This window comes from Panthera tigris, chromosome D3, assembly GCF_018350195.1.
Source record: "Panthera tigris isolate Pti1 chromosome D3, P.tigris_Pti1_mat1.1, whole genome shotgun sequence".
Classification (NCBI taxonomy): Eukaryota; Metazoa; Chordata; class Mammalia; order Carnivora; family Felidae; genus Panthera; species Panthera tigris.
The window spans coordinates 52,684,944-52,710,182 of record NC_056671.1 but is presented as its reverse complement, the minus strand read 5'-3'; the positions used below and the strand labels follow the sequence as shown (position 1 = coordinate 52,710,182).

Genomic DNA, 25,239 nt, shown 5'->3' with positions numbered 1-25,239 from the left:
ACTTAGGTTCTCTTTCTATTTCTCACTCTCTCTCTATAATATATAATGTATGATATACTATATAAGCTTATATTTAGGTATTTAAATTATACATATATAAGAATATATAACATTTTACAACATCAGAGAAATTAGAACAATGCAAAACCTAAATATTCCTCTCAAGCCCAGAAAATAGAAAGTCACCAGAAATCATTCCCTGATTCCACTTCCTGGGCTGGCCCCTTATTGTGTCTTCATGTGTTCATGGTGTGAATCTATATACCTTCCTCTCCAGTAAGATCAATATCCATCCTCCTCCCTTGACCAGAATAGTCCACGGGATAGAGTGGTATAGCAACACACGCTCTAGAAGTCAAATCATTTGGTGTAAAATAACAAACACTGCCAGGGCTTAAGCAAAGCATACCATACTCGTGCTTTCTTTTCAGAATAGTAGTAAAAAAGCAACAGTTAGCCTAACAGTCTAAGGTAAGCTGAAGTAACTCTGAGGTTTTCACTGCGCCTGAGACCTCTGACCTGTTTTAGGAGGCACGCAGTGCGCCCATGCACATCTTTGAAGTATGGGCAGAAAGTGTCAGAAACATTTTAGTTCCAATTCATATAGGGCAACTTTTACCAAAAGACAGCATGGTTTACAAAATGTTTCTCTATCCACGCAGGGGAACATCGTTTTGTTTGATCACGCAGAGCAGTTTCTGCTTTCCATTCCCATCTTTCGAATTATCCTCCAGTGTGTAAGAAATAGCAGCGGTTCATAACCACCCTTGTAAAGACCAGCAGTCTAATTCCTCATCTTCACCTTAGACCCATGAAGCAACAGAGGACCACTGAGATGACAGTCCGGTCAATTAACCTTAGATAACGACAAATTCTTAGAGGTGCTTCATGAAATACTATACAGGATCTGATCAAGAGACATTTATTTTTGTTATATCCAAAACAAGCTGCAGGAACCCTGGTGAATGGCTTTTATTTTCAGTTCAATAACACATACATTAGAAATGGTTCCTTGGGGAGCGTGGGTGGCTCAGTCCACTAAGCATCCGACTCTGGTTCAGATCATGATCTCACGGTTTGTGGATTCGAGCCCCATATCGGGCTCTGTGCTGACAGTGTAGAGCCTGGAGCCTGCTTCGAATTCTGTATCTCCCTCTCTCTCTGCCCTTCCCCCTCTTGCACTCTGTCTCTCCCTCTCTCTTAAAAAATAAATAAACATTAAAAAAAGTTAAAAAAAATTATTCCTTTGACTATATGTCACATTTTCTATAGAATTGACAACATTTACATTGCAATCTAGCCAACAAATCAATTTATAAAACTCTAGGTGACTTTTATGGATGTTGTTTCAGAAAATACCGATAGTTTCTCAGGGAATATTAGCATTTCAAAGGATTAACAAGGCAAAACTATTTTGTACTGTCATCAGATTCAGTTACAAATATAAAAAAGGCTAAAAACTAAAAATATAACAATCTTCTTATCTCAAAGAAGCAGCTCCATTGAAAAGAGTTTTAATTATTAACTTGTTTGGTTTACTTCAAATGCGCCAGTATCCTTATAGTTCCAAATATGTGCTAATATATTAAAAGAGCATATATATCATGAAAAAAATGCAATGGCTTAGCAGTTCTGAAAAGAGCTCGACATCATGATCAGACAAATGATTCAGATTAAAATGATAATGTCATATTTATCAAAATAGGATTTTTAACAAAATGTCAATATTCAATCCTGGCTAGGATGTTTATTGTTTGTGTTCACGTCAGTGAGAATGTGCATCAGTGCTCTGCTTTGGGGATGTAGGTTGGCTTTATATACCAAGAGCCATTAAATCTCGTTATCTTTTGACCTAGAATGTCTATGTGTAGGACTCTATCTCAAGAAATGATCCTAAATCCAGAAAAGGCTTTAGCTTTCAGGATGGTTTTTGTAATAAGAAAAAACATTTGGAGCACCTTAAATTCTCAATCTTAGAGAGTGGTTAAAGCAATTGTAATGTGATTATTTGAAGGGATTTAATACAGTCATTGACATATCTATATAGGACTTGTCACAATATGGGACAAATGTTTGTTTTATAAAATTATTAAAGGGAAAATGTATTCTACAAAGTTAAAGCACAATGTAACAATGTTTAAAATTCTATACACAGAAACTATATTGGAAGATATGCAAAGAAAGATTACATTTAGATCATAGGTGAAGGTCTCCTCCCTAATTGTCTATCTTAACAAAGTTTAGGTAGTGATTATACATATTCTTATCCATAAAAATCAACATTTAATAACATTATTTTTAATATTTAAGGTAAATAATTGACAGTAAGGTTCCGTGTATTATTAAAAAAAAAAAAAACCCACAACACATTTTCAAACATTTGACTTTGAAGACCAACAAAAAAAAATAAAAATTGGAGGAGATTTCAGGAAGTGAATAAAAGTCTAAAATATTCATTATGTTCATTTCACCAAGATTTTAACCCTAACTACATCATATGAAGTACTTTAATTTTCAAAATGTGTAATAGATTTTAAGCTCCATGAGGGCAGAGGTCATGTTTTCTTCAGCTTTCTATCATAAGCATCATGGGTAGTGCTGAGAGTACAGAAGCTGTTAATAAATGATTTGATGCATAATAGGTATTATTGAAATGACAATAAAGAAAAGGTCAGTTTGGTGGAAATTTTCTGATTTGCCTGCTTATCTACAATATTTCTTGTTCTGTCAATAGCCCACAGTTGTTTTGGGCAAGGGCCTTTCCACCACTTTTTGCCTACATGGTCTGGCTTGACCCTTGACGTTCAACTCATGGATTTAACCAGTGGAACTGTGTTTGGCTCAAACTATTGGAAGCAAGACACGCTTTTTTAACTATGAATTACTAAACTGATAGAAAATAATCTTAGAGCTTCTGGTGGCCATCTTTGGCTCCACTTTAAGGAAATTGAATGACAATAAAACCAACACAAAGAAAGAGCTAAGAGATGGACACCAATAGCTTGGTGAGATCCTTTGATCATTTGGTTTGAGCTCTGCCTGAATCCAAGCTATCCCTGGACTTTCCAATTACATGACCTAACAAATCCCTTGTCCACAACTATTTTGTTTTGTTTTGTTTCTCTTAGGCCAGTTTGGGTTACGTGTGAGTGCTGAATAGAGTTCTAAATTAAACAGAGAATTTATGCTGACATTTCTTATCATAGGTTTGCCAACAGTTTTGAGAATAATGAGAAGTAGTCATTTTTAATGAAAATTGATCCATATTCTATGCCAGCAGCCTGAAGAAATCATTGCCAATAGTTATCAGTACTTATGAATTACTTCTAATTTTCAAGAACCTTTTACCCAGATAAAAGTTTCTGAATCCAAAGGAATTTAAGGGGCTTTCTACTGCAGTACATTGAACTCATGAACCCAATGTGTTCTCTATAGCCACGACTTCTTTTTCCTTTGTTCATACACTTCTACCCTCCCATTTTAAGATCACATACCCTCATTTACCCCTGTTTTTCTGTCATCTTTGGTCATGTATATTTAACACAAAGTGCCTTGTTATGGGCTCATCAGTGTATACAGATTCCTACCAGTTCAGAGTCTTTTAAAAGAAAATTGGGTCCTCTGACAGAGATAATAATTCTATCAATAAGTGGTTATTCTGAAGCTTTGAATTTATTCATAAACAACACTTTCCAGAAGCTGGCTGTGCATAAACACTTCTTATGAAATTTGTCACTGTATTTCCATGAGACACAATCTTGAAAATTTAATAGAAGACATATTTTCTCAACATGCCTTCCATAAGTTAAAAATTGAAGACTTATAAGGGCCATGTGAGTCCTTAGATTTAAACTTTTCTCTGTAGGATCATAAATCTGTGGTAGAAAACAGATTATGCAATGCTTACATATTTAATTTTTTTCTTCTATAGGACTCTGCATTTAGAATGTAATCATTGTCTATTCTTTTTTTTTTTTTAAGTTTATTTATTTATTTTGAGAGAGAGAGCACGAGCAGGGAAGGGGCAGAGGGAAGGAGAGATAATCCCAAGCAGGCTTTGCACTGTCAGAAAAGAGCCCAATGCAGGGCTAGAACTCACGAACCAGAAACCAACAAGAGTCCAACCCTTAACCTAGTGAGCCACCTAGGCGTCCCTCATTGTCTGTTCTTAATTTCTAAGTTTCTAAGACATTTAATATTTGCTGTGGTGCCTCCTTTTACCCTATATTTTGAACTAGAAAGAAAACATTTGTGCTTTCCTCCACAAAGTTGTGCCTTTTAAAAATTTTAATAAGATGCCTGTCTTCCTTTTTCTTTTTTTTTCTGTATATGGTGCTTATCTTTTAGCAGAGGTGAGACCCCCATATTGGACCCTTAAATATTTGTTCCATGAATACATCTGTTTGTATATCTTTAGATAACTTTTACATAAGAGACCTTGTATTTGCAATAAGTTTGTGTTTGTTTTACTTGAAGTGCAGTCTCTTTAACTTTTTATTGCATACATAGGCAATTATATGGTGTAAAATATTAGTGCTTGCTATGAGCCAAACACTGTTCAAAGTGCTTTCTGTGTATAATCACATTTATCCTCATAATAATCTATAGATTAGCAGCTATTATTATCCCTATTTTATAGATGAAGAGTCTGAGGTGCAGAAGAGTTAAGTAACTCGCCTAATGGTATATTGCTAGTAAGTAGTAAAGACAGGGGTTGAACCCAGGCATTCTAGCTGCAGAGTCTAAACTCCTAATCTGCAAAATCTGAGCTTTTAACCACTGTTCTATGCTATCAGTCATTCAGTTATGCTGGTAATTTAGGCATAGATTAAAACAAAATACAACAAACACACACATAAAAATGAAAATAAAATAGAGCTCTTTCTAAAAAATATATATTATAAATATGTTTAAGTGTACGTGCATTTAAAATACACTTAGATAATCATGCCCAAACATACACAGAAAGAATTACCTTTGGATCTACACATACACTTTTTTATTCCTATTTCTATATTTCTATTCTTTTCTCCCAAAGTATCAAATATTAACACATCCAATTAAAGTGATTTTATTTTCTCAGAGCCAAATTCCAATGCAGACACAAAAGACATGTATCAGTAGCTATACCTTTGGCAATAAAATACTACAAGATATCTCTCAGTTCTTCTTCCATGGTCTTTTATTTCCCAAATATTCCAGCCTCCAATTTCAAAGAAGCGGTTATATTATTATTCCCACGTTTATATGCAAGAAGGAATTGCTCCCACTGTGAAATAATGAAAAGAAAATCTTTCATACTTTCTTTCTCATCATCACGGGTATTGGGTTGTGCCTTTACTTTTCAGTTGAACATGAGGTAGAAATGTCAGTAGCAGGAGCAAGGGGAGTAATTTCACTTATAAGAATTTATAACATAAATGCATTACATAAATGCAAACAAGCATTTCCCTTGACTATAGGATGGCTGTCAAAAAAAGAGGCCAGGGGAGCACCTGGGGGGCTCAGTCGGTTAAGCATCTGACTTCAGCTCAGGTCATGATCTCATGGTTCCTGCGTTCGCGCCCCATGTCAGGCTCTGTGCTCACAGCTGAGCCTGGAGCCTGCTTTAGATTCTGTACCTCCATCTCTCTCTGCCCCTCCCCTGTTCATGCTCTGTGTCTTTCTCTCTCAAAAATAAACAAACATTAAAAAAAAAATAAAAAGAAGAGGCCAGGTGCCCACAGTATTCCAGAATAATGGGCTGCCATTAAGAAGCATAGATTATAACTGCTTCTGAATACATTTTACTAGTTCCAACCTGACTTATTGTTGAGCAAGGCTGAACTCTTACTTGCCTGATCATCACTTTCTGTTCCTTTTCAACATATGTATATATACTTATCATCGAAATAGCAGGAGAGAGTGAAAAAGTGGCCTTTTGGAGGCAGTCAGGCTTGCGTTCCAATGTTGACTTCTTCATTGGGTCAGTGGGCAAAGGATGATCACATACTTTTTCATGGTTTTATCAACTGAAAGGAGCCCTCACTGGGCTGTTTGAGAGGATTCACTGAAATGCCTGCCACATCCTGATTTTTAGCAGTGGCTCAGGAAGTATGAATTTTAGTTCCTTCTCTATACCCTATATTAAACAATTACCATTTGAAAATATTTACCTTCCTTTCCTAACTTCCATCACTGCTGATGGGTGCAGTCAATACTGAACTCACTGAGTTGTGATAGGAGAAATGATGCTGTGGTTCTCCTTGCAAGGGTTATTAGTTTTCAAAAGACTATACTCGATGGGGGTGCCTTGGTGGTTCCGTGGGTTAAGCAATCTGACTCTTGATTTCAGCTCAGGTCACAATCTGACGGTTCGCGAGTTTGAGCCCCATGTTGGGTTCTGCACTGAAGACGCGGAGCCTGCTTGGGATTTTCTCTCTGCCTCTCTCTCTCAAAACGAATAAAGTTAAAAAGAAAAAAGAAAAACAAACAAACAAACAAAAACTAACCTCAGTGGAATATAGTACTTTTGGGCTAGGATACCTTGCATGTAATGTGTAAGTAATTCAGATGAATGGAGTGATTTTAAAGAGAGTTGGTCCCAGATCGTAGTTGCTCTCAAATAGTGATAGTCAAGGAAGAAAATAGATTGCCTCGCGATGAGTAACCAAAAAAGAATGCAATAAAAAAATTATCTGCCAGCTATTTCCTTATTCTCTAACTTTTATGAGGTCTGTGTACACTCTGCTAAATTCTTGGTGACACCTCGAAGACCAAGCCACAGTGGTCAGACGATGACGGGGGGTAAACACAGAGAAGTTGCTGCTGTGACCGGAGCGCCAGGTCTCCTGCAGAACTGTGGTGCTGTCTGAGGCAGACAACACCTAAACGCTGAGATAGGGAGATAAGTTCAGATGGCTGTGATTACACATGCATATGTTCCCTGATTTGCCAAAACGGCAGCTGAGGAGGCATCACTTCCATGTATGGAGTTTGTGCACCATTTGTGTTTGTACCTAGGGGCAAGACAGGTTAATAAGGCCAAGAAGAAGGAGGGGAGGACGTGGGAGTGGGTAATAACCGGGGAGCATCAACCTGGGGGGAAAAGGAGGAGGTCTGAGGATGGAGGGTGTTCCTTCTTGCTTCTGCCTATGTGTCAAGTGGCAGGAGAAATTTTGAAAGCTGTGAGGAGGAGCTAGTGACCGGGCTTTGGGGTGTTTTGTACCCCACCCTCCCCACTTGTAGGAAAACCTCTTTACATTCAGAAGTAATTGAATTGGAAGGAGGAAGACTGACCTGGGAATAGGAGGAAAGCAATTCTCCCGCGGCTCCATCTCCTGTCTCTTATCACTGGCCTCCTGACTCTCCTCCAAACCAAGCTTGGCTGCATCAAGGTGGCAGCAGAAACACCCTGCACAATTGCCAGCCATTGGGAATCTGCTTAAGCCACCCTGTGCATCCCAAGCTGCCCTATTATCCAGCCACCATCCCTGACCATTGGGACCACTTCTGATGGCTGTGGCCTCTGCTGCCCCAGGGAGCATCTTCCATAAGCAGCTCCTTTTCTGTCTCCTGGTGAGTAACAACCAAAGGATCAAGGAATTCATGCATGTTACTACGCGCTTCCTCCCTCTAGTTTGGGCTTGAAAGGGAGCAGGGGTGGCAGTGGAAGGCCCAGAAGATAGACTGAGAAAACAAAAACAGATCTGAGAAAAACCCAAGCAAGAGCTGAGATACATGTGACCCGGGATAGCAGGTGTTTTGTTTATTCTTCGCATGCCCACTGCCAGCATGTTGAAGTTTTTCAAGGGAATCCCAGTTCAATCTTGCTGTGGTGTTTTCCTAAGGAGCACTGGAATGAATTTATTCCTTGGGCATTTGTCCCAGAAGGTTCTGAGGTTTCCTCTCACTACCAGTCATTAAATGCGCTGTAGTTGTTTGTCACGCTTAGTTCCATTGAGCTGCAAGAGGAGGAGAAGGAAGTCTGGGTGGGGATGTGTATTATCCAGGACTTTCATTTTACCCACCTGAAGCTAAGAGAAGTGCAGAACTCCCAGTTCAAGCAAGGGGTTTAACTTGAGAAAAACAATAAAGAAAAATGTGACAGCCATTGAAAACAATCCATGACCTTGGCTTCCACTTGGGTTTTCATAGCTTCATAAGTGTGTACTCAGGTGCTATTTTTCTTTGGCGGGGATGAGGGAGAGGAGACTTGTCCCATATCTCCATCTGGCATTTCTGAGCTGTGCATTTTCTTTCTTTCTCTCTCTCTTCATTTTAGTTTCAGAATTTAAAGATTTTACTGTATGGGGATAAACATTTTCTCCATATAAATATATGATGCAGGGTTGATGGTCAGATTCTCATTCTGTAACTGCCTGGGGGAGACAATAACAACAATGTCAGAGACCACCTTGAGTTAGCAGTAGGTAAAATGTGGTGAAAGATTTTTGAGGGACTCGTCCAGTTTTCTTTTGCTTCTGGTCTCTTCTGTATCCAGTATCCTTTGGATCATCCCTTGCCCATCCATCCCTAACCCCCATAATAATTAAAAGGTGTCTGACCCCAGCTCCCTGTAAATCATTAAGCTGTTAATTTAAGTTGAAGACTGGAGTAGTACTTCTGGTGACCTCCATTGGCTTTGCCTACAGAGGCAGAAGCAAACAAGTGGGGATCGTAGGGCAGGTAGGAAAGAAGACGGTTGTGGGAGTAGGGATGTGGCTATCCCTAGTATATCCAAGTATGGATGATAATGCCCTCTTTCTCTCCCAAATAATAGGTCCCATAACTAGAAATATGTCCTCAGAAAAAAATCATAATAAAATTGACCTGTTGCTGGGAAATCTAGCCCTGCTCTATCTTGTATTTAAACAATCAAAAAGCAGTCATAGTGGTAAACAGGAGAGAAGGCAAATAAATACAGAATGTGAAGAGAAAGAAGCAAACTATATTTTGAACCTGACGATACTTTTAAACTAATAACGTTTTTCCCCCAAGTGCTCTGTTTTTTTTTCCTTTGACTATCTAGCTGTTTAAAACAATAGTTGTGTTTTGAATTTAATTACAGATCTTTACCCTGTTGAAGGGTACTCTCTATATTTTGAATTATATTTCTTTTTAGACTAGTTTTTTTGGTTTGAGATCATTTAAACTTTGATGTTTATGCCAAGCCAGTCCCAGGAGCCACCTGAGATGAGTGAATATTTGTGGGTGGTGTTCTTTACAAGGTTAAAAAAAAATCCTCCAATGGTTTCTAGCCTTAATCAACTATAATCTCAAATTGTGTGGGGTTGTGGAAATAATTTGTGTATAAATATTGGATCATTAAATTCTCAACTTACGTGCTTTCTTCACGCTAAGAAATCACAGTAACATTTATAATTGGCCTTACAGATGATAACCTTTATATAAAATCAATGGTTTGTAAGCCATTTCTTACAAATGACACAATATGATTTGGGTTCTAAGAACTACTATTCACTCTAATTTTTCATTGATACTGAATGACTATGGTGCCCCTAAAGCCATTTCCTTTGCTCTTCCCTTTTAAAATGAATATGAAAAATGCTGAAGGACTAGAAGATAAATTTGTTTCTGAAATTGACACGATTTTTATCAATAAGACAAAACTGTAACGTGAAAGTTTGTGATCAAATATAATTCCTGATTTTTTTTTCTTTTTTCTTTTTTGAGGTTTTAATATTATCTTGCGATGCTTGTCGGAAAATTTCTCTTCAAGTTCCTTCTCATCTTCAGGCTGAAACACTTGTAGGCAAAGGTGAGAAACAGTATTAAAACAGTATTATAGTTTTCACTGCTATATCGAGCTTCAGGGTGCTCTAGTAAACTTCGGGATAAAGTCATGTAGTAGCTACTTGGCATTAAAATTCGACATAAAATGAAAGATAGACTACTCTGTTTTGGTAGTGGTTAGAAACAATTAAAGTACCAAGTCAGTTGTATACTTTTCTTGCCAGAGAGTTAGCAAACATCAAAGCTCTAAATTGGCTTAGTTCAAATGAATAAAGGCACCAAAACCAGAAGCATATCTTAATCCGTATCAGCTAATCTGCTGCCAAAATTCCAAAGCCAGTTGTTCTTTAATTGATTAGATATAAAACAAATGTGTCAAAATTTAAATGCCCCCACATCATATTTGTGCTTAAGGTTGGTTATAATGAACAAATATTCACCAAGAATTTGTGATCTGTGATCTATGACACAGAATAGCTTGTGAAAGTCAAAATTGCAACAAATCTTACTCTCAGAGCCGTCCCTGAAGCGTAGGTTGGTTGGTCCCAGTCCAAGGCCCACATTCCTTCCATCAAGGTTTTTCATTGGCCTTAAGTTTACATCTTCAATACAGAAGTGGTATCCTTTCCAAGACAGACATCGTTTGCCCAGTGCTTTGAAGTTTTAAATTAATCCACTGCCTTATACCTTCTAAAAACACTTAGAAAGATAAACAATCTATATTTTATAGACATATAGCAAATATGCTAAATATGTTAAATATGAATCTGTAAAGGAAATATTTTGATAACAACCACAATATATACTAAGTATTACTTAAGTATAGACTAGTTTTCTTACTTTTTGCAAGATAGTTTTAACTACCAAAGATTATTGCAAACAATCTCCAAATTTACTGATATCATACAGTTATACTACATATAAAATGATAAATTTGTGTGTATATATATATCTGTTATATATATATATACACACAAATTTATATATCTATGTGTATATGTATACATATACACACACATATATATATATGTACAAACCCATAAATAAGAGTTCAAATGAAAACAGTAAATCCAGGGACACTAAGAAAATATTTTATATCTATTCACAAATTAATTTATGATGAAAATACCAGAAACCATGACTCCATTTATTTAATTATTTAATTTCCATGGCCCCTAAATTTTATAATAGTAGGTACTCAATAAATTCCAAGGGTAACCTCCCTCTTGCTGCTTCTCAAGCACTCACAGTTGCCAGTCTTGTAAAACTTGTTCTATTCCTGTTTTATTTTACAAATTACTGTGAATTTCTTCCCTGCAGTGAATCCAAAAGAATGCTTCCAGTCAGCCAGCCTAATCCTATCAAGTGATCCCGACTTCAGAATTCTAGAAGATGGCTCCATCTACACAACACATGACCTCATTTTGTCTTCTGCAAGGAAAAGCTTTTACATTTCTCTTTCAGATGACCAGAGACAGGAACAGAAAGAGATAGAAATTGTACTGGATGTGAGAGGAAAGAAGGTATATAGGTCAAGACTTAAGTGTAATACTCTGCTTTATGAGAACTCTTCATTTCATAGATTTCCTTCCACGTTAAAATCATTGTTCCTGAATGCTGTCTTGTTTGTTTATTCTACTTCTAATTAACTTATGTAAAGACTAGACAGTTTTAAGGCGTGGGAGAGCTATTTGCAAAATGGTGTAAGAACGAACAGCTCTGGGGCCAGGGAGCAAACTCAGAATATCATAGGTTTCAGATAGTGGTTTGAGGTGTGGCTAAAAACACAACCAACCTGAAGAACAGGCAGGGGTGGGTCTAAAACTCAGTGGAAATGGATTCAGGTTGGAGGTGTGGCACTCTACCCTGAGTGGCTTTCTCCCAAGTGACTATGGGTTTCAGTCTCTTTAAAGAGATTCTCTAAAGCTTACTGCCAATTTAATAGACAATTCCACCGGGTCTGTTTCCTCAGAGAATGGAGTATAGCCAGTCCACAAGATTGGTTTGAATGTTCTGGCTCTAGGCTCATTTTCCTGAAGTGAGTAGTAGTGATCAAGGAGTGGGAAGGGAGAGGTTACTGAAATTCACATAGGTCTCACTTTAACCAAATTCTGCCCAATGAATCGGTTTTATGAAATAATTTATTAATAAGTGATTTGATTTATGGGAGACCCCCTCTAGTTAAATTCCTTTGGATTATAAGAATTCTTCACCAAATTTAGAATATGCTTACATATTAATATGCATTACATATATTACAAATTTAGGAAAAGGCTTGTAAAACATTATTTCTTATTAGAGAGTTTTCACATTACATAAAATAAAATATACTTGAACAAATGCTGACCTCTGTCTCTGTATAGTTATACAAATGCTTTGCACCATAGTTAGTATTTTAAAAAATGTCGGTTGTACCACTCCTAACGGAATAAAACTAATTTTTAGCTTCTGTTAACAGATTACCTATTTTTAGAGGGTATATACTCCTCAAGATGGCATCTTTCATCAATGCCTTACAAAGTTCTGGTTGATTAACTCATTAAATCAGGTGAAACTGGTTCTTAAGTGTGTGTATGAATCTTAGTAATACAAAACAGAAATGGTGAGGGTATTACCTGTGATCTTGTTATGTACAACTCTTACTTATTTTCCTCATGTAATGTACATGTGAAAATCACAGTTCCTGATGACAGGCAGTATTGTATTTCTTCATGTCTTATCGCACGCAGGTTCCCAAGAAGAGACACACAAAAGACCCAGTTCTCAAGCGCAGCAAGAGGCGATGGGCCCCTATTCCCTGTTCACTGATGGAGAACTCCTTAGGTCCATTTCCGCAACATGTTCAGCAGGTACATTTTACCTCATTTGACTTTGTAGAGTGGAGGCGTTTTGCTTGTTTATTTTTAAAACTTTCCATTTGAATTGAATCAAGACTTTAAGCTGTTTGTACTAATAAGGATCATCTATTCACCAGAACTAGAAAAGAATCAGTGTGTTATGTCACTTTCCTCCAGAAATCATATTTAACATTTAGAGACAAGTTTCAGGTACTGAGTTGTTGATGCTCTTGGGTCTATATCCAGGTTCTCCTGAATAGTCTACCAGAATTTAGCATTCTTGGACAGAGGACATGCCTAGCAGATTTTGCATAATTCAACTGTCCCTTTCATTAATACTTATCCAGGGTGCCTAGCTGGCTCAGTGGGTAGGATATGTGACTCTTGATCTTGGGGTTGTGAGTTCAAGCCCCACGTTGTGTGTAGAGATTACTTAAAAATAAAGTCTTTAAATAAATAAATTAAATAAATAAATAAATAAATAAATAAATAAATAAATAAAGTTATCCGCACAGAAAAGACCAGTATTTTTGTTTACCAAAAAGGTGGCATCACTGTCAGATAGCTGGAGTGTAAAAATAGGTCAGGTTTGAAATTATGAATTAATTGTGGGAAGAAAGTTGCATTATTTCTATTTTCTTTTTAATCAGGAAGGTTTCCATTCCAAATAACTCAACCCACTGAAATTGTTACTATACTTTATATAATAATAATAATTAAGTGAATAGGAATTGTAAAGGTATAGCTCCAAGATTTCCCATAAATATGCAGATCACTCAAAAGAATTTGGGATCCAATAGATGATTGAGTTTGTGGCTTTGCACGTTGCAGAAGATGAATAAGAATTTAGAAAAATATGGGAGATGATGAGAAAATAAGTAAGGGAAAGAAAGAGTAGGCGAATAGAAAAGAGAGGAAGTGCTAAAAATGGAAACATCACCCCATATTAGGTTGAAGATGTTTATCATCGCATATTTGTTCTTTTCCTAAATTGTCACTTATTGTTATAGGTCCAATCTGATGCTGCACAGAACTACACCATCTTTTACTCCATAAGTGGACCAGGCGTGGACAAAGAGCCCTTCAATTTGTTCTACATAGATAAGGACACAGGAGATATCTTTTGTACGCGAAGCATAGACCGTGAGCAATATGAACAGTTTCCGGTAAGATTATTGGATTGTTTATTCAGAATTACCTTTCAAATAACTGTATTAATATTTTCAATGCTGCTTATTTGGATATTAGAAGAATCAATTATTTGACTTAATATTTAAATATTATCAATATATAATATAAACTTCAAATTTCTATTACTACCATTGATAAAGAAAGATAATGGATATCATAAGAGAAGAAAGGGGAGAAAATGTAATGATGGGGCACCTGGGTGGCTCAGGATGTTAAGTGTTAGACTTTTGATTTCTGCTCAGGTCATGATCTCACGGTGAGTTTGAGCGCGGAGCCTGTTTGAGATTCTCTCTCTCTCCCTCTCTCTGCCCCGCCCCTGCTTGCTCACGCTTTCTCTCTCTCTCTCTCTCTCTCTCTCTCTCTCTCTCTCTCTGTCTGTCTCTCTTTCTCTAAATAAATAAATAAACTTAAAAATTTTTAATGTAATGACAGAATTTTAAATGAAAGGCTTTGATCTATAGAATCTTGGGACAATAGTAAATTTTGTTGAGCTTGAATTTCCCTATAATAGCATCGTTCAACTAGTCTCAACCCGACTGTACATTATAAATCACATGAGAACTTTCTAAACACTATTGATGCTCAGGTCATTTCCCAGAAATTCTGATTTAATTGTTCTGGGATGGGGCCCAGGCAATTAAAAATTTGAAGTCACCCAGTGTAAGTCTAAACGTATCCTAAGATTGACATTCACTGCTTTAACTTCTTGAATAATATTGTGCTTCTTCTCTTCTCTCTGACTATCCTCCAGCCATGAAAACCTTTGATATTTATTTTCCTTCTTTGGTAATCCAGAATAAGTTTACCAATTCCTCTTAGTCTATCTAATTTGACCCAAAGGAAAATTTTAGCTCTTCTGAGAATTAAATCTTTTTTTTCTCTTTCAAACTTCACATATTTCCTTATGTTCGGATGTCTAATCTGACATACAGGAGAAATTCAGAGTGAGTTTCAGGGAGATGATGAATTAAATTGTTTAAGCATTAGGATATGTGAATTATGAGTATAATGAAAGAACTCTGATAAAGGAGTACATAAAAGGGAAAATTATCTCATACTTGGGCAGTCCAGACAGTAACATCTTAGATATCTGGAACGTAAGTAGGAAATGGTAACCGCATAAAGGCAGCCGTGAAAAAAGTTAATGATTGGGGGTGGGGTGGGGTAGAGGGTGGACACCCTATCCTAAAGATGTCAAAACACCGTATAAGGTGGTGAAATTTTTAGAACAATACTAACGGCCCACTTTAGGGATTTCATAATTAAATTAAATGATTGGATCAGAATGACGTATTTTCTTTATAATTTTATGCTCCACCCCAATTCTCTGAATAAACATATTTATTCATAATAATATCAAATCATTACTTTAAAAACTAGCTTACATATGGGTGCCTGGCTCCTCATTCAGTGGAGCGTGCCATTCTTGACCTAGGGGTTGTGAGTTTGAGCCCCGCATTGGGTGTAGAGATTAGTTAAAAAGAAAATCTTAAAAAAATAGCTTGCATGGACTCTTACAGGAAAGGTGTGTTAAGCATTATTGCAAACATTTTGATCTATCTAGAAAACAAATAAATAACTGATAAATATATAGATACAGATGTGTGTATGTGTGTGCATGGGTGTAAACATGTAAATTCTCTGCCCCTTTTATAGCTTCTTCACAAGAAGGAAAGATCTAACATTAGTAGTCTCTCTTGAGGAGAAAAAAAAGGTGCATACTCTGTATGCTACAACATACATTTCATTTCTTATTCTGCTGATAACATTCTGCTTTTGGATTTTGGAATTTGGAGGTCTTCAGCTGCTTCCCACTGGATCATTGCCAGTAAAAAGGAGGAGAGAATAGTTTAACTTTAAAAATAAGTTACATTGGGATGCCTCGCTGGCTCAAGTTGGTAGAGCATGTGACTCTTGATCTCAGGGCTATGAGTTTGAGCCCCACATTGGGTGCAGAGATTACTTATAAAAAAGTTACTTTGCTATTTTTTAACATCTTTTAAAGGACGAAGGAATAAAATAGTTTGGAGTTCATGCTTAAAGTGGCTTTTGGCTCATTTTTATTTCAGAATTACCAATATTTCTCTAGTTCCAATTAACATAGGATTGAATTGATATTAAGAAATATCACTTGCAAATTAGTAAGATTCGTAAAAGAAAGTATAACAAACAGATGTAATCATGATGCAAGTTCTGAAATCACTTGAGGCAATATAGAATGGAAGCCTTCTTTACCAACATAAAGGTGCAAATTAAAATAATATGTCTTTGCGGCACCTGGGTGGCTCAGTCAGTTGAGCATCCGACTTTGGCTCAGGTCCATGATCTCATGGTTCTTGAGTTCCAGCCCCACGTCAGGCTCTGTGCTGACAGCTCAGAGCCTGTACCCTGCTTCGGATTCTATGTCTCCCTCTCTCTCTGACCCTCCCCAGCTCACACTCTATGTCTCCCTCTCTCTCTGACCCTCCCCAGCTCACACTCTATGTCTCCCTCTCTCTCAAAAATAAACAAACATATAATAATAATAATAATAATAATAATAATAATATGTCTTTGCTTTCCTATCAAATCAATTTCACTCACTGCTTTATATTGGAAAGCTTATTTCTCTGGAAATTAGTAGATCTTCAGTATCTGCCACTTTTTCTTTTAGCCTTGGACAGGTCACAACCTTCAAGAATCTGTTTCCTTCTGTATTTTATGGGCTTCTAATAGTTCTCTTACCTACCTCAGAGCTGTTGCCATCATTAAACACCATAATATTGGTGATATCAATATATAAACTGTAAAGCTCTTTAAAAACAATTCTAGTGGCAGATCGAACAATACACATGCTATAGGATTTTGCCTTCAAAGTAGGATTTTGATGGGATTTCCCAACTTTTTGCATTTATATAACCTATATATAAATGTTATGTGTTGACCAGTTATTATTACTTGAAATAATTCAATTTTATTGATTATTGAGAACAAGTAACCATGAGTCTAATTCAATACATATCCTTTTTGTGCTCCTGTTCTCTCACTTGCCACCTGTTATCATGTTTAATCTTGGCTTGTAAATATTTTTCTGGATGAGTCGCACCATTATTGCAGTTTGAGGAGTTTGTCTTAAACCATTAAATTCATCTTATCTTTCAGGGATGTGTATAAGGCCATTTTTTCCAAGTTTTTCAAAAAATAAGAAGAGGATTTTCTTCAATAATTCCAAGTTATATATGAAAGAAAGCAGTTATAAACACTTTTCTCTTTGAGTGTTGAGGATAATCTGTATCTTTTGTAAATACATAGGGGAAAATTGGGTTTCAGTGTAATCCCTTACCTATCCAACCAGAGCCTTATTATCTTGCAACATGTGTTTCTTTTCTAGACTCATAGGTCTACCCATTGTCTTTATATGTATGTTGCAAATCACATTCTGTACCCACTCAGCTTTGGTGGCACTGCTCTCTCCATAACTCTGCTCAGTCAGCATTAGATATCTTTCATTACAAGGTCAAACTCAAGTCCCCACTTCTGTTGGCAACTATTTGTGTCTTCTCAAAGATAAAGAAAATTTCAGCAAATTGCAGTGCAAAAGGGCTAAAAGAAATGAGATTCTCCAAGCTACAGAAGAATTCAAGGGAGAAACAATATATCAAAACACACCTGAAATGTAAATAATACTCTTCTAATTCAGCTAAAAATGTGACTGATTTTAAAGTATAATATTCTATATTATACTTCTTTTAAACAATATTCATATACTTGAATATATATGATTATTGCTTTCAGTATAAAATAATGGGAACTAAACTGTAAAACCATTACTATTATTGAGTTTTTGGAACTGTTGCTTTAATGACTAAATAAGAAAGTATATAAATAATTTCTTTATTATTGGAGTATAAATGGATTCCCCACGGGAGCAAGGCTATGCTTTAAAGTTTAGCTATATTCCTAATCTGGATCGTCCTCTCTACAATAATGATTTCAGTTTTGATTTATTTTGGAGATACTTAACTCATCACTGGTAACAAAATAAAACCAGGTACCCAAAATAGTACCTGGGATTCTGTCTCGCTTTCTCTCTGCCCCTCCCCTGCTCATGTGTGTGGGCTCTCTTTGTCTTTCAAAATAAATAGATTAACAAAATCTTTTAAGGATTTAAAAAGAGATAATGGATGCCAGAGACACAGAAATGCCATAATCCCTAGAGCTTGGCAACTAATCAGGCTATTGAAAGACAGGGAGGAGTTAAACACCTGGAATTTTAATCCTGGTTCATTTTGGAAGATGGTCACAGCAGGACAATCAGGAAGAATTGATTGTTCCGAAGAACTGAATTAATACAGAATTTACCTTGGGCACATTTAGTTGGTACTGTCGGTGAGAAAATCTATTTAGTTCAATGACTATTTATTGAACAATTGTTATGCATAAAGCATATAAGAGGTAGAAAGAAATAAATTGATGGTGTTTACAAGGAAAACACATTAAATCCCAGCTTTGGGGTCAAGATATATTATTATGAGATTGAGTTTGAAATATGTATATGATTTTATTGGCACTTTTAATACATAACAAATATATATTTATGATAGAAAAATGAGAAAGTACGGATAAGTAGAGAAAAGAATTCATAATTGGATCACTGAAGATAGTTGATATCTATGTATACATCTCTGCAAATCTGTAAATAAATGGAATCCTGCTTTTTGTAGACTTAAAAAAAATACTTGTCATTAGCATAAGTGGGGGAAATTTGTGTGCTCTAACAAGCAGAGGGCATGTGATTAATTCAGAGAGCAGAGTAGCCTCATTCTGGGGTGCATGGTACCTGGTGGGAGAATGTGAACACTACAAGAGTATCAAAGCCATAAGGTCATTGTCTGCGCTGGTGTGTTTTCCATCGCTTAAGTTCTTAGTTACATATTCTTTTCTGGAGGACTTTTTAAACATCATGTCTTTCCCCATCCGCTAGGCCTAATTTTGTGTATCATTTGTCATTTGAGAAGGAGCTGATGGTGTTTGTCTACCTTTCAGCTATATGCCTATGCAACCACTGCAGACGGCTACGCGCCAGAGTACCCGCTCCCCTTGCTATTCAAAGTTGAAGATGATAACGACAATGCTCCGTATTTTGAAAACAAAGTGACTATCTTTAGTGTGCCTGAAAATTGTCGAACTGGTAAGTTCCCTTCTTAGAAAAACACTAGATTTTTGCTTTGATTCAGTTCCTCAGTCATGCTTGAAACACAAGTATGCGAAACATTTAAAAATGTTTGAATGTCAGGGGTGCCTGGCTGGCTTAGTTGGAAGAGTCTGCGACTCTTGATCTCAGGGTTGTGAGTTTGAGCCCCATGTGGGGTGTAGAGATTACTTAAATAAATAAATATTTTTTCTTAAAATGCTTGAATGTCAAGGGTATTCTACATGAAACTTTGTAGTCTTACAAGATCATATACTCTTCAGAGGCAAACCTTTTTGCCCTCATTTCTTCGATGCTCATATAGAAGGCAGCTGAATCCGCTATGAATATGAACGTGTGACAGACAAATGCTGTTTATGTTTTATGATTTGACCATGTACATAGGTGTCACAGATGCCTTTATAAAGCAATAAATAATTTGAATCTTTACAAAGTTTCAATAAATTTTCAAGGACCCAGAAATAGATCATCTCATGGAAATGTTTATCTGACTTATAAAAATAAATATATTGCTTTAGTTGGCAAATTTTTCAGACAAATTAAAAAAGCTAAACTGGCTTAATGCTCTTAGGCAGCCAAGACTGTGACCTAGGCACATCAATGGGCATAGGACTGTGAGGTTTATTTTAAAAAGAAAAAAGTTACAAGAGGGGTACCTGTGTGGCTCAGTTGGTTAAGCATCCAACTCTTGATCTCGGCTCAGGCCATGGTCTCACGGTTCATGAGATTGAGCCCTGTCATCAGGCTCTGTGCTATTTACTAATTCTATTAGCTTAGAATTCTATTAGCTATTAAATATATTAGCTTAGAAAACTCTCTCTCCCTCTCTCTCTGCCCCTCCCACACATGCACGCTGTCTCACTCTCTCTCAAAATAAATAAACTTTCAAAAAAAGTAAAAAGTTGCAAGAAATGCCTCATCCATTCTATTGTCATTATGTATGCATGCATGTTTAATATTGTTCTTTCACAGTTAGTAGTTTGGTAAAGCAACATTTCTAATACACTGATTTCTGGGCCGTAAAGCTTGTCCAAATGATATTCAGACTGCTACACAGTGTATTAATAGTGCATTACTTGCATATTAACAATTCAGCACATTTATTAAAATATCAAAGTGTAAAATCTTTCTTATCATATTCAAAGCTGTGCTATTCCTCTAATTAACATTATCAAGTTCAGCTATAAAAGAAGATATACAGAGAAGGTCCCATCCAAAAATGGTCCATGAACTGGGGTGGTGGGTAGGGGGGAAGAATTTGAGAACCGCTGCTACCAAGGGTGGGGTGGATATTCTCATATGTGTGGAATATAAACCGTGTGGTTCATAGTACCCACATAAGTGAAGTTTCCAAGTAAGGGGAGCTTGGAATTTGGGAGAGCTTTAGCCACTCCACTCACCTGTAAAATCAATCCACTTGTGGTTTTAGGGAGAATATACTACAACCATACTTTGTTTGTAATTCAATTATATTGCTCTTTTAAATTATTGATGATATTGCATTTATCTAAACAGGAACTTCAGTGGGACAAGTGACTGCCATAGACCACGATGAACCTGACACTCTACATACTCGTCTGAAATATAAAATCTTACAGCAAATCCCAGATCATCCAAAGCATTTCTCCATACATCCAGATACAGGTGTCATCACCACAACTACACCTTTACTGGATAGAGAAGTAATGAGCTGATTAATTAATTTTACAATCACTAAGCTATATTTAAACTGATAATGAACTCCCAGAGAAGTTACAATAAGGCATCCTATAGCCACCTCTCCCAGCTGGCTTCTATACAGGCTCTCCTTAGGGCTTCTCTGATACTTTCTTTGTCTCTACAGAGATTCAGGGAAGGTACAAGATATTAGACAAGTTCTCACTTAAAATCATTGACCTAATTTGATGTGAATGATAAAATAGCTTTACATTTTGAAATGTTAGGTTAGGTACATCAGTTTTCTATTGTACTGACTAGCCAATCTCTTGTTCTATATTTATATTTAAGGTGGCCTTTTAAAAAAACAAAATAAAATAAAATAAAATAAAATAAAATAAAATAAAATAAAAGGAGTGTAAAATAATCAGATCCTAAGCAATGGCTATGAGAATTATAAGTTATAGGAAATATAAGTGTTCGTCAATGTACCTTTTTCTTTTCTTTTCTTTTCTTTTTCAGAAATGTGATACATACCAGTTAATAATGGAAGTGCGAGACATGGGGGGGCAACCTTTTGGTTTATTTAATACAGGAACAATTACAATTTCACTTGAGGATGAAAATGACAATTCACCATATTTTACTGAAACATCTGTGAGTACATCTTTGTATTTGTTTACCAAGGTTCACTTACTTTTTCAAAAAAACACATCTGGAATTTGGTAGCTCTGTGAGACTACACATTTTTGGTTTTAAGAGCTACTGCTTACAGATGACATATAAACAAAAAAAGATTTTCTGTAACAATAATTGAAGGACCAGGCATTTCTAAATGCTAGGGAAAAAACTATTCTCTTGGCTGTCTAATGGCCTCTTAACCCTTGATGCTTGCTGTTCATGTATTCATCATTTTCTTGGATGCCAAAGTCTGTTAGTGATGCCTTGGATTTAAATTCCTTTTATAGAGTACAAGAGAAGTGGCCCTCTCTCTGGTATCTTTCTCACTTTAACTTCCTAAGATGTTAAAAAGAGACTAGCTTTGTGTTTTCTGCTCCGCTGGGAGATCAGTAAGTACAGTGTGCACCTCCCCCCCTACCCCCCCACCGTCATCTATATGCAGAGTCTTCCAACATCACATAGGAGCAAACTTTCCCTTAGGAAATACACAATACAAGAAATATATACAGGATGATACTTCCAGGAAATGGTTTTTCTTTCTTGAACTTTTAGTGAGTAATCTTCATTTTTTCATTAATCTATACTAGAGAACAAGTTAAAGAAGAGAGAACCCCTAGTGATAGGTACATTCATACACTGTTTTATATGGATCCCTACAACTTTTAAGGGCATGTTTATCCCATATTTTATTTGAGAAAATGAAAAATCAGTTAAATAACTTGCTCATGATCTCATACGTGTAGACCATGTAAGAGAAAAAACTGGGATTAGAATTAAGATCTGTTATACTCCAAAGGTATCAGGCTATTATCCCTCTATGAATTCATCTTACATCTCTAGAGGATTCTGATTTACTACTTTCTTTAGTCTTTTAATTAATATAATATGCTTCTGTAAACATTTATTCTTTGGAGGAAGAGGAAAAAATGTGATTTAATTTCTCAAAAAAGGAAAAACTTTTTCCTTAAAATGTTTGCTAGTGAATCAGAAGTAAATTAAAAACAAAAATTGGCATAGTAACAAATCATCCAGTAATAATAAGAAATCAATGTAGGTTATAATTATCTACAAATATTGAAGGTTTAATATGTTCATATAAAAGGGGCCAGAGACTGTAAATATTGAGGGGATTCAGAATAGAGACAAATCTGAGGGCTTGAATGATTTAGAGAAGTTTAGAAGTTAAGACATGAATTAGTCTTTGAAGAATGAGTAAGATTTGAAAAGTCAGTTTAGTGAGAAGTACACTATACGTGAAATTTATAAATTCTTTCCAATATATGATTGCACGTTCTCATATCACTTTGTTTAATATTTCTTTAAGTGTAAGTGTTAGAGTAGAAAATCATGTTAATGCTATGAATTTGTAATGACAAGGGACAATTGTTTTAGTATTTTACAGAAGTAGAAGAAAACAGAATTGATGTTGAGATTTTACGAATGGCGGTACATGATCAGGACTTACCAAACACTCCTCACTCAAAGGCTATATATAAGATCCTACAGGGAAATGAAAATGGAAACTTCAAAATTAGCACAGACCCCAATACAAATGAAGCAGTCTTGTGTGTTGTCAAGGTAAACAAGAACAAAAAAACGATCAAGCAATATTTTAAAAAATACTAACTTACACTTGGGCATTGCTATCTACATATCTATATATCCTATGTACTATATATCTCTATATGTATTTGACTGTATGTATGTGAATAGAGACAATGCTGAAATGATTTCTATTGGTTTACATAAATGTTTTGTTATGATGATTTTGTTATGATGATGATGATGATGATGATGATGATGATTTTACCCTCATCTTCATTCTTAGAAGGTAGGCATTAGGGCACCTGAGTGACTCAGTTGGTTAAGCATATGGCTCTTGATCTCAGCTCAGGTCATAATCTTGTGGTTCGTGAAATTGAGCCCTGTGTTAGGCTCTGCCCTAACAGCGAGGAGCCTCCTTAGGATTTTCTCTCTCTCTTTCTCTGTCTCTCTGTCTCTCTGCCCTTCCCCTGCTCGTGCTTTCTCTCTCTCTCTTTCAAAATAAAGGAAAAAAAAGAGGAAGAAGATAGGCATTATGGGTACAAGACACATTGTTCCATACGTGGTGAAAACCAAGGCAGAGAAATACTGTATTAGTAATCAAGTATTAGTCTTAGAAGAAACCTTAGATACCCACTTGTCCAAATCCCTTATTTTATGGAACACAAGACAGAAATAGAAGAATCACTACTGGAAGTCAAACCTCTTGACTTTTCAAGTGCCTCCATGCTCATATTATACTTTTACTTTTCTATAATGTACAAGACAGACTATTAAATATTGAGCAGCTATTCCTATTCTTTCTCCTATATTTGAGGTAGCCAGCATTTGGGGATTTTAAAAATTCAGTTGCAATTAGTGGCACCCAGAATGATTACTTGAACTAAATGTGGTTCTTTTTTCTCCCTTCAAAGTACTAATGAGGCCCGACCCTGCTTAGCTTCTGAGATCAGATGAGATCAGGCATATTCAGGGTGTTATAGCTGTAGACAAATCTGATTCTTTTCAGAGTCCTTCTTTCCAGAGCCCTCACTAACCTGTTGCATAATTGTCCTGATTAATTTCTTAGGGACAGTGTATTTTCTTATGTACTCTTGTGCATGTATGCACTCTTGTGTATATATGCACAGTTGTACTTTCCTCCTAAGATTTTTAGAAAATGCCATTTAATTATTATATTGCTTTTTCTTTCTCTCACTCGTCTTGTTCTTTCTTGGGTTTTTTGTTTGTTTCTTTTTGTTTTTTTGAGGGGTCTAGGTTTCTTTCTCTTGCTTTCCTTTTTTTTTTTTTTTTTTTTTTTTGTCCTGATAGATTTTAGTCTCTAATTGTTTAACTTTTGTTTCAAGATGCTTCTCATTATTCAGTTCGGAACTGAGCACTTTGATTAGGAGCTATACAAACCTAAATATAATCATTAAAAAAACATAAATATAATGTACTTCAGTAATATCATAACTTTTACTCATACACTCAAAGCAACTGCTCCATTATAGCCAAATCTCATGTTCTAGTAGTCTAATTATTTTATATATTTCTTTTTATACTTTTTATATACCTCTTAGTTATCACTGTTAACTTCATTTGATAAATTTGGATTTATTCAAACACCTATTCTATATTTCCATTAATATTTAAACCTGTAATGAAAAACTGAAGGCAAGACATTCTGAAAGAAAAGGGAGAAGAAAAATTGGTTGACTCGTCAACAATTTTGTATTTGATAGTGTTTGTTTCTTATTATAGGAAGTTAACTATTCGTCTTTAACTACATTAGCACCTGCTTTGGGCAACGTTTTATATGCAAAAATGATATTCCTTTTTGTGCTAAAACTTGGAATCATACTTATAAGTCTTCTGTTATATACAGTGCTCCAAATTGACTGATTAAAGTATGCTTATTGAACAGCCATTGAACTATGAAGTCCATCGTGAGGTTGTTTTGCAAATTGGTGTACTTAATGAAGCACAATTCGCTAAAGCAGCAAACTCAAAAGCTCCTACTATGTGCACTACAACTGTCACTGTTAAAATTAAAGACAGTGATGAGGGCCCTGAATGCCAACCACCAGTAAAAGTTCTTCAGAGTACAGATGGCCTCCCGGTTGGAAAAGAACTCCAGGGATACAAAGCGTTGGATCCGGAAACAAGCAGCGGTGAAGGCTTAAGGTAACATATTCTTCAAAATGACATATTTTGAGATTATGTTCAATCTTTGGTTTGAGCATTTACATTTGATTTCTAAAAATTAGGTATAAGAAGATAGGAGATGAAGATAACTGGTTTGAAATTAATGAACACACTGGTGACTTGAGAACTATAAAAGTGCTAGATAGAGAATCAAAATTTGTAAAACACGACCAATACAATGTTTCCGTGGTTGCAATGGATGCAGGTGAGTACAGTTTT

The 25,239-nt window shown here is 35.9% G+C and overlaps 1 protein-coding gene across 1 annotated transcript in view; it reads left to right on the top strand.

Annotated features, from left to right (window-relative positions):
• Positions 1 to 7,494: 7,494 nt before the first annotated feature.
• The window catches only part of DSC1 (desmocollin 1), a 28,353-nt gene continuing 10,608 nt past the window's right edge, over positions 7,495 to 25,239 (top strand). Inside the window, exons 1-12 of the mRNA XM_015542481.2 lie at positions 7,495 to 7,557; positions 8,584 to 8,667; positions 9,676 to 9,760; positions 11,056 to 11,258; positions 12,465 to 12,584; positions 13,583 to 13,738; positions 18,789 to 18,933; positions 20,470 to 20,636; positions 21,133 to 21,267; positions 22,684 to 22,869; positions 24,740 to 24,999; positions 25,083 to 25,225. Coding sequence (XP_015397967.2) covers positions 7,495 to 7,557; positions 8,584 to 8,667; positions 9,676 to 9,760; positions 11,056 to 11,258; positions 12,465 to 12,584; positions 13,583 to 13,738; positions 18,789 to 18,933; positions 20,470 to 20,636; positions 21,133 to 21,267; positions 22,684 to 22,869; positions 24,740 to 24,999; positions 25,083 to 25,225 — 1,747 coding nt within the window. The remainder of the gene's footprint in view (positions 7,558 to 8,583; positions 8,668 to 9,675; positions 9,761 to 11,055; positions 11,259 to 12,464; positions 12,585 to 13,582; positions 13,739 to 18,788; positions 18,934 to 20,469; positions 20,637 to 21,132; positions 21,268 to 22,683; positions 22,870 to 24,739; positions 25,000 to 25,082; positions 25,226 to 25,239) is intronic.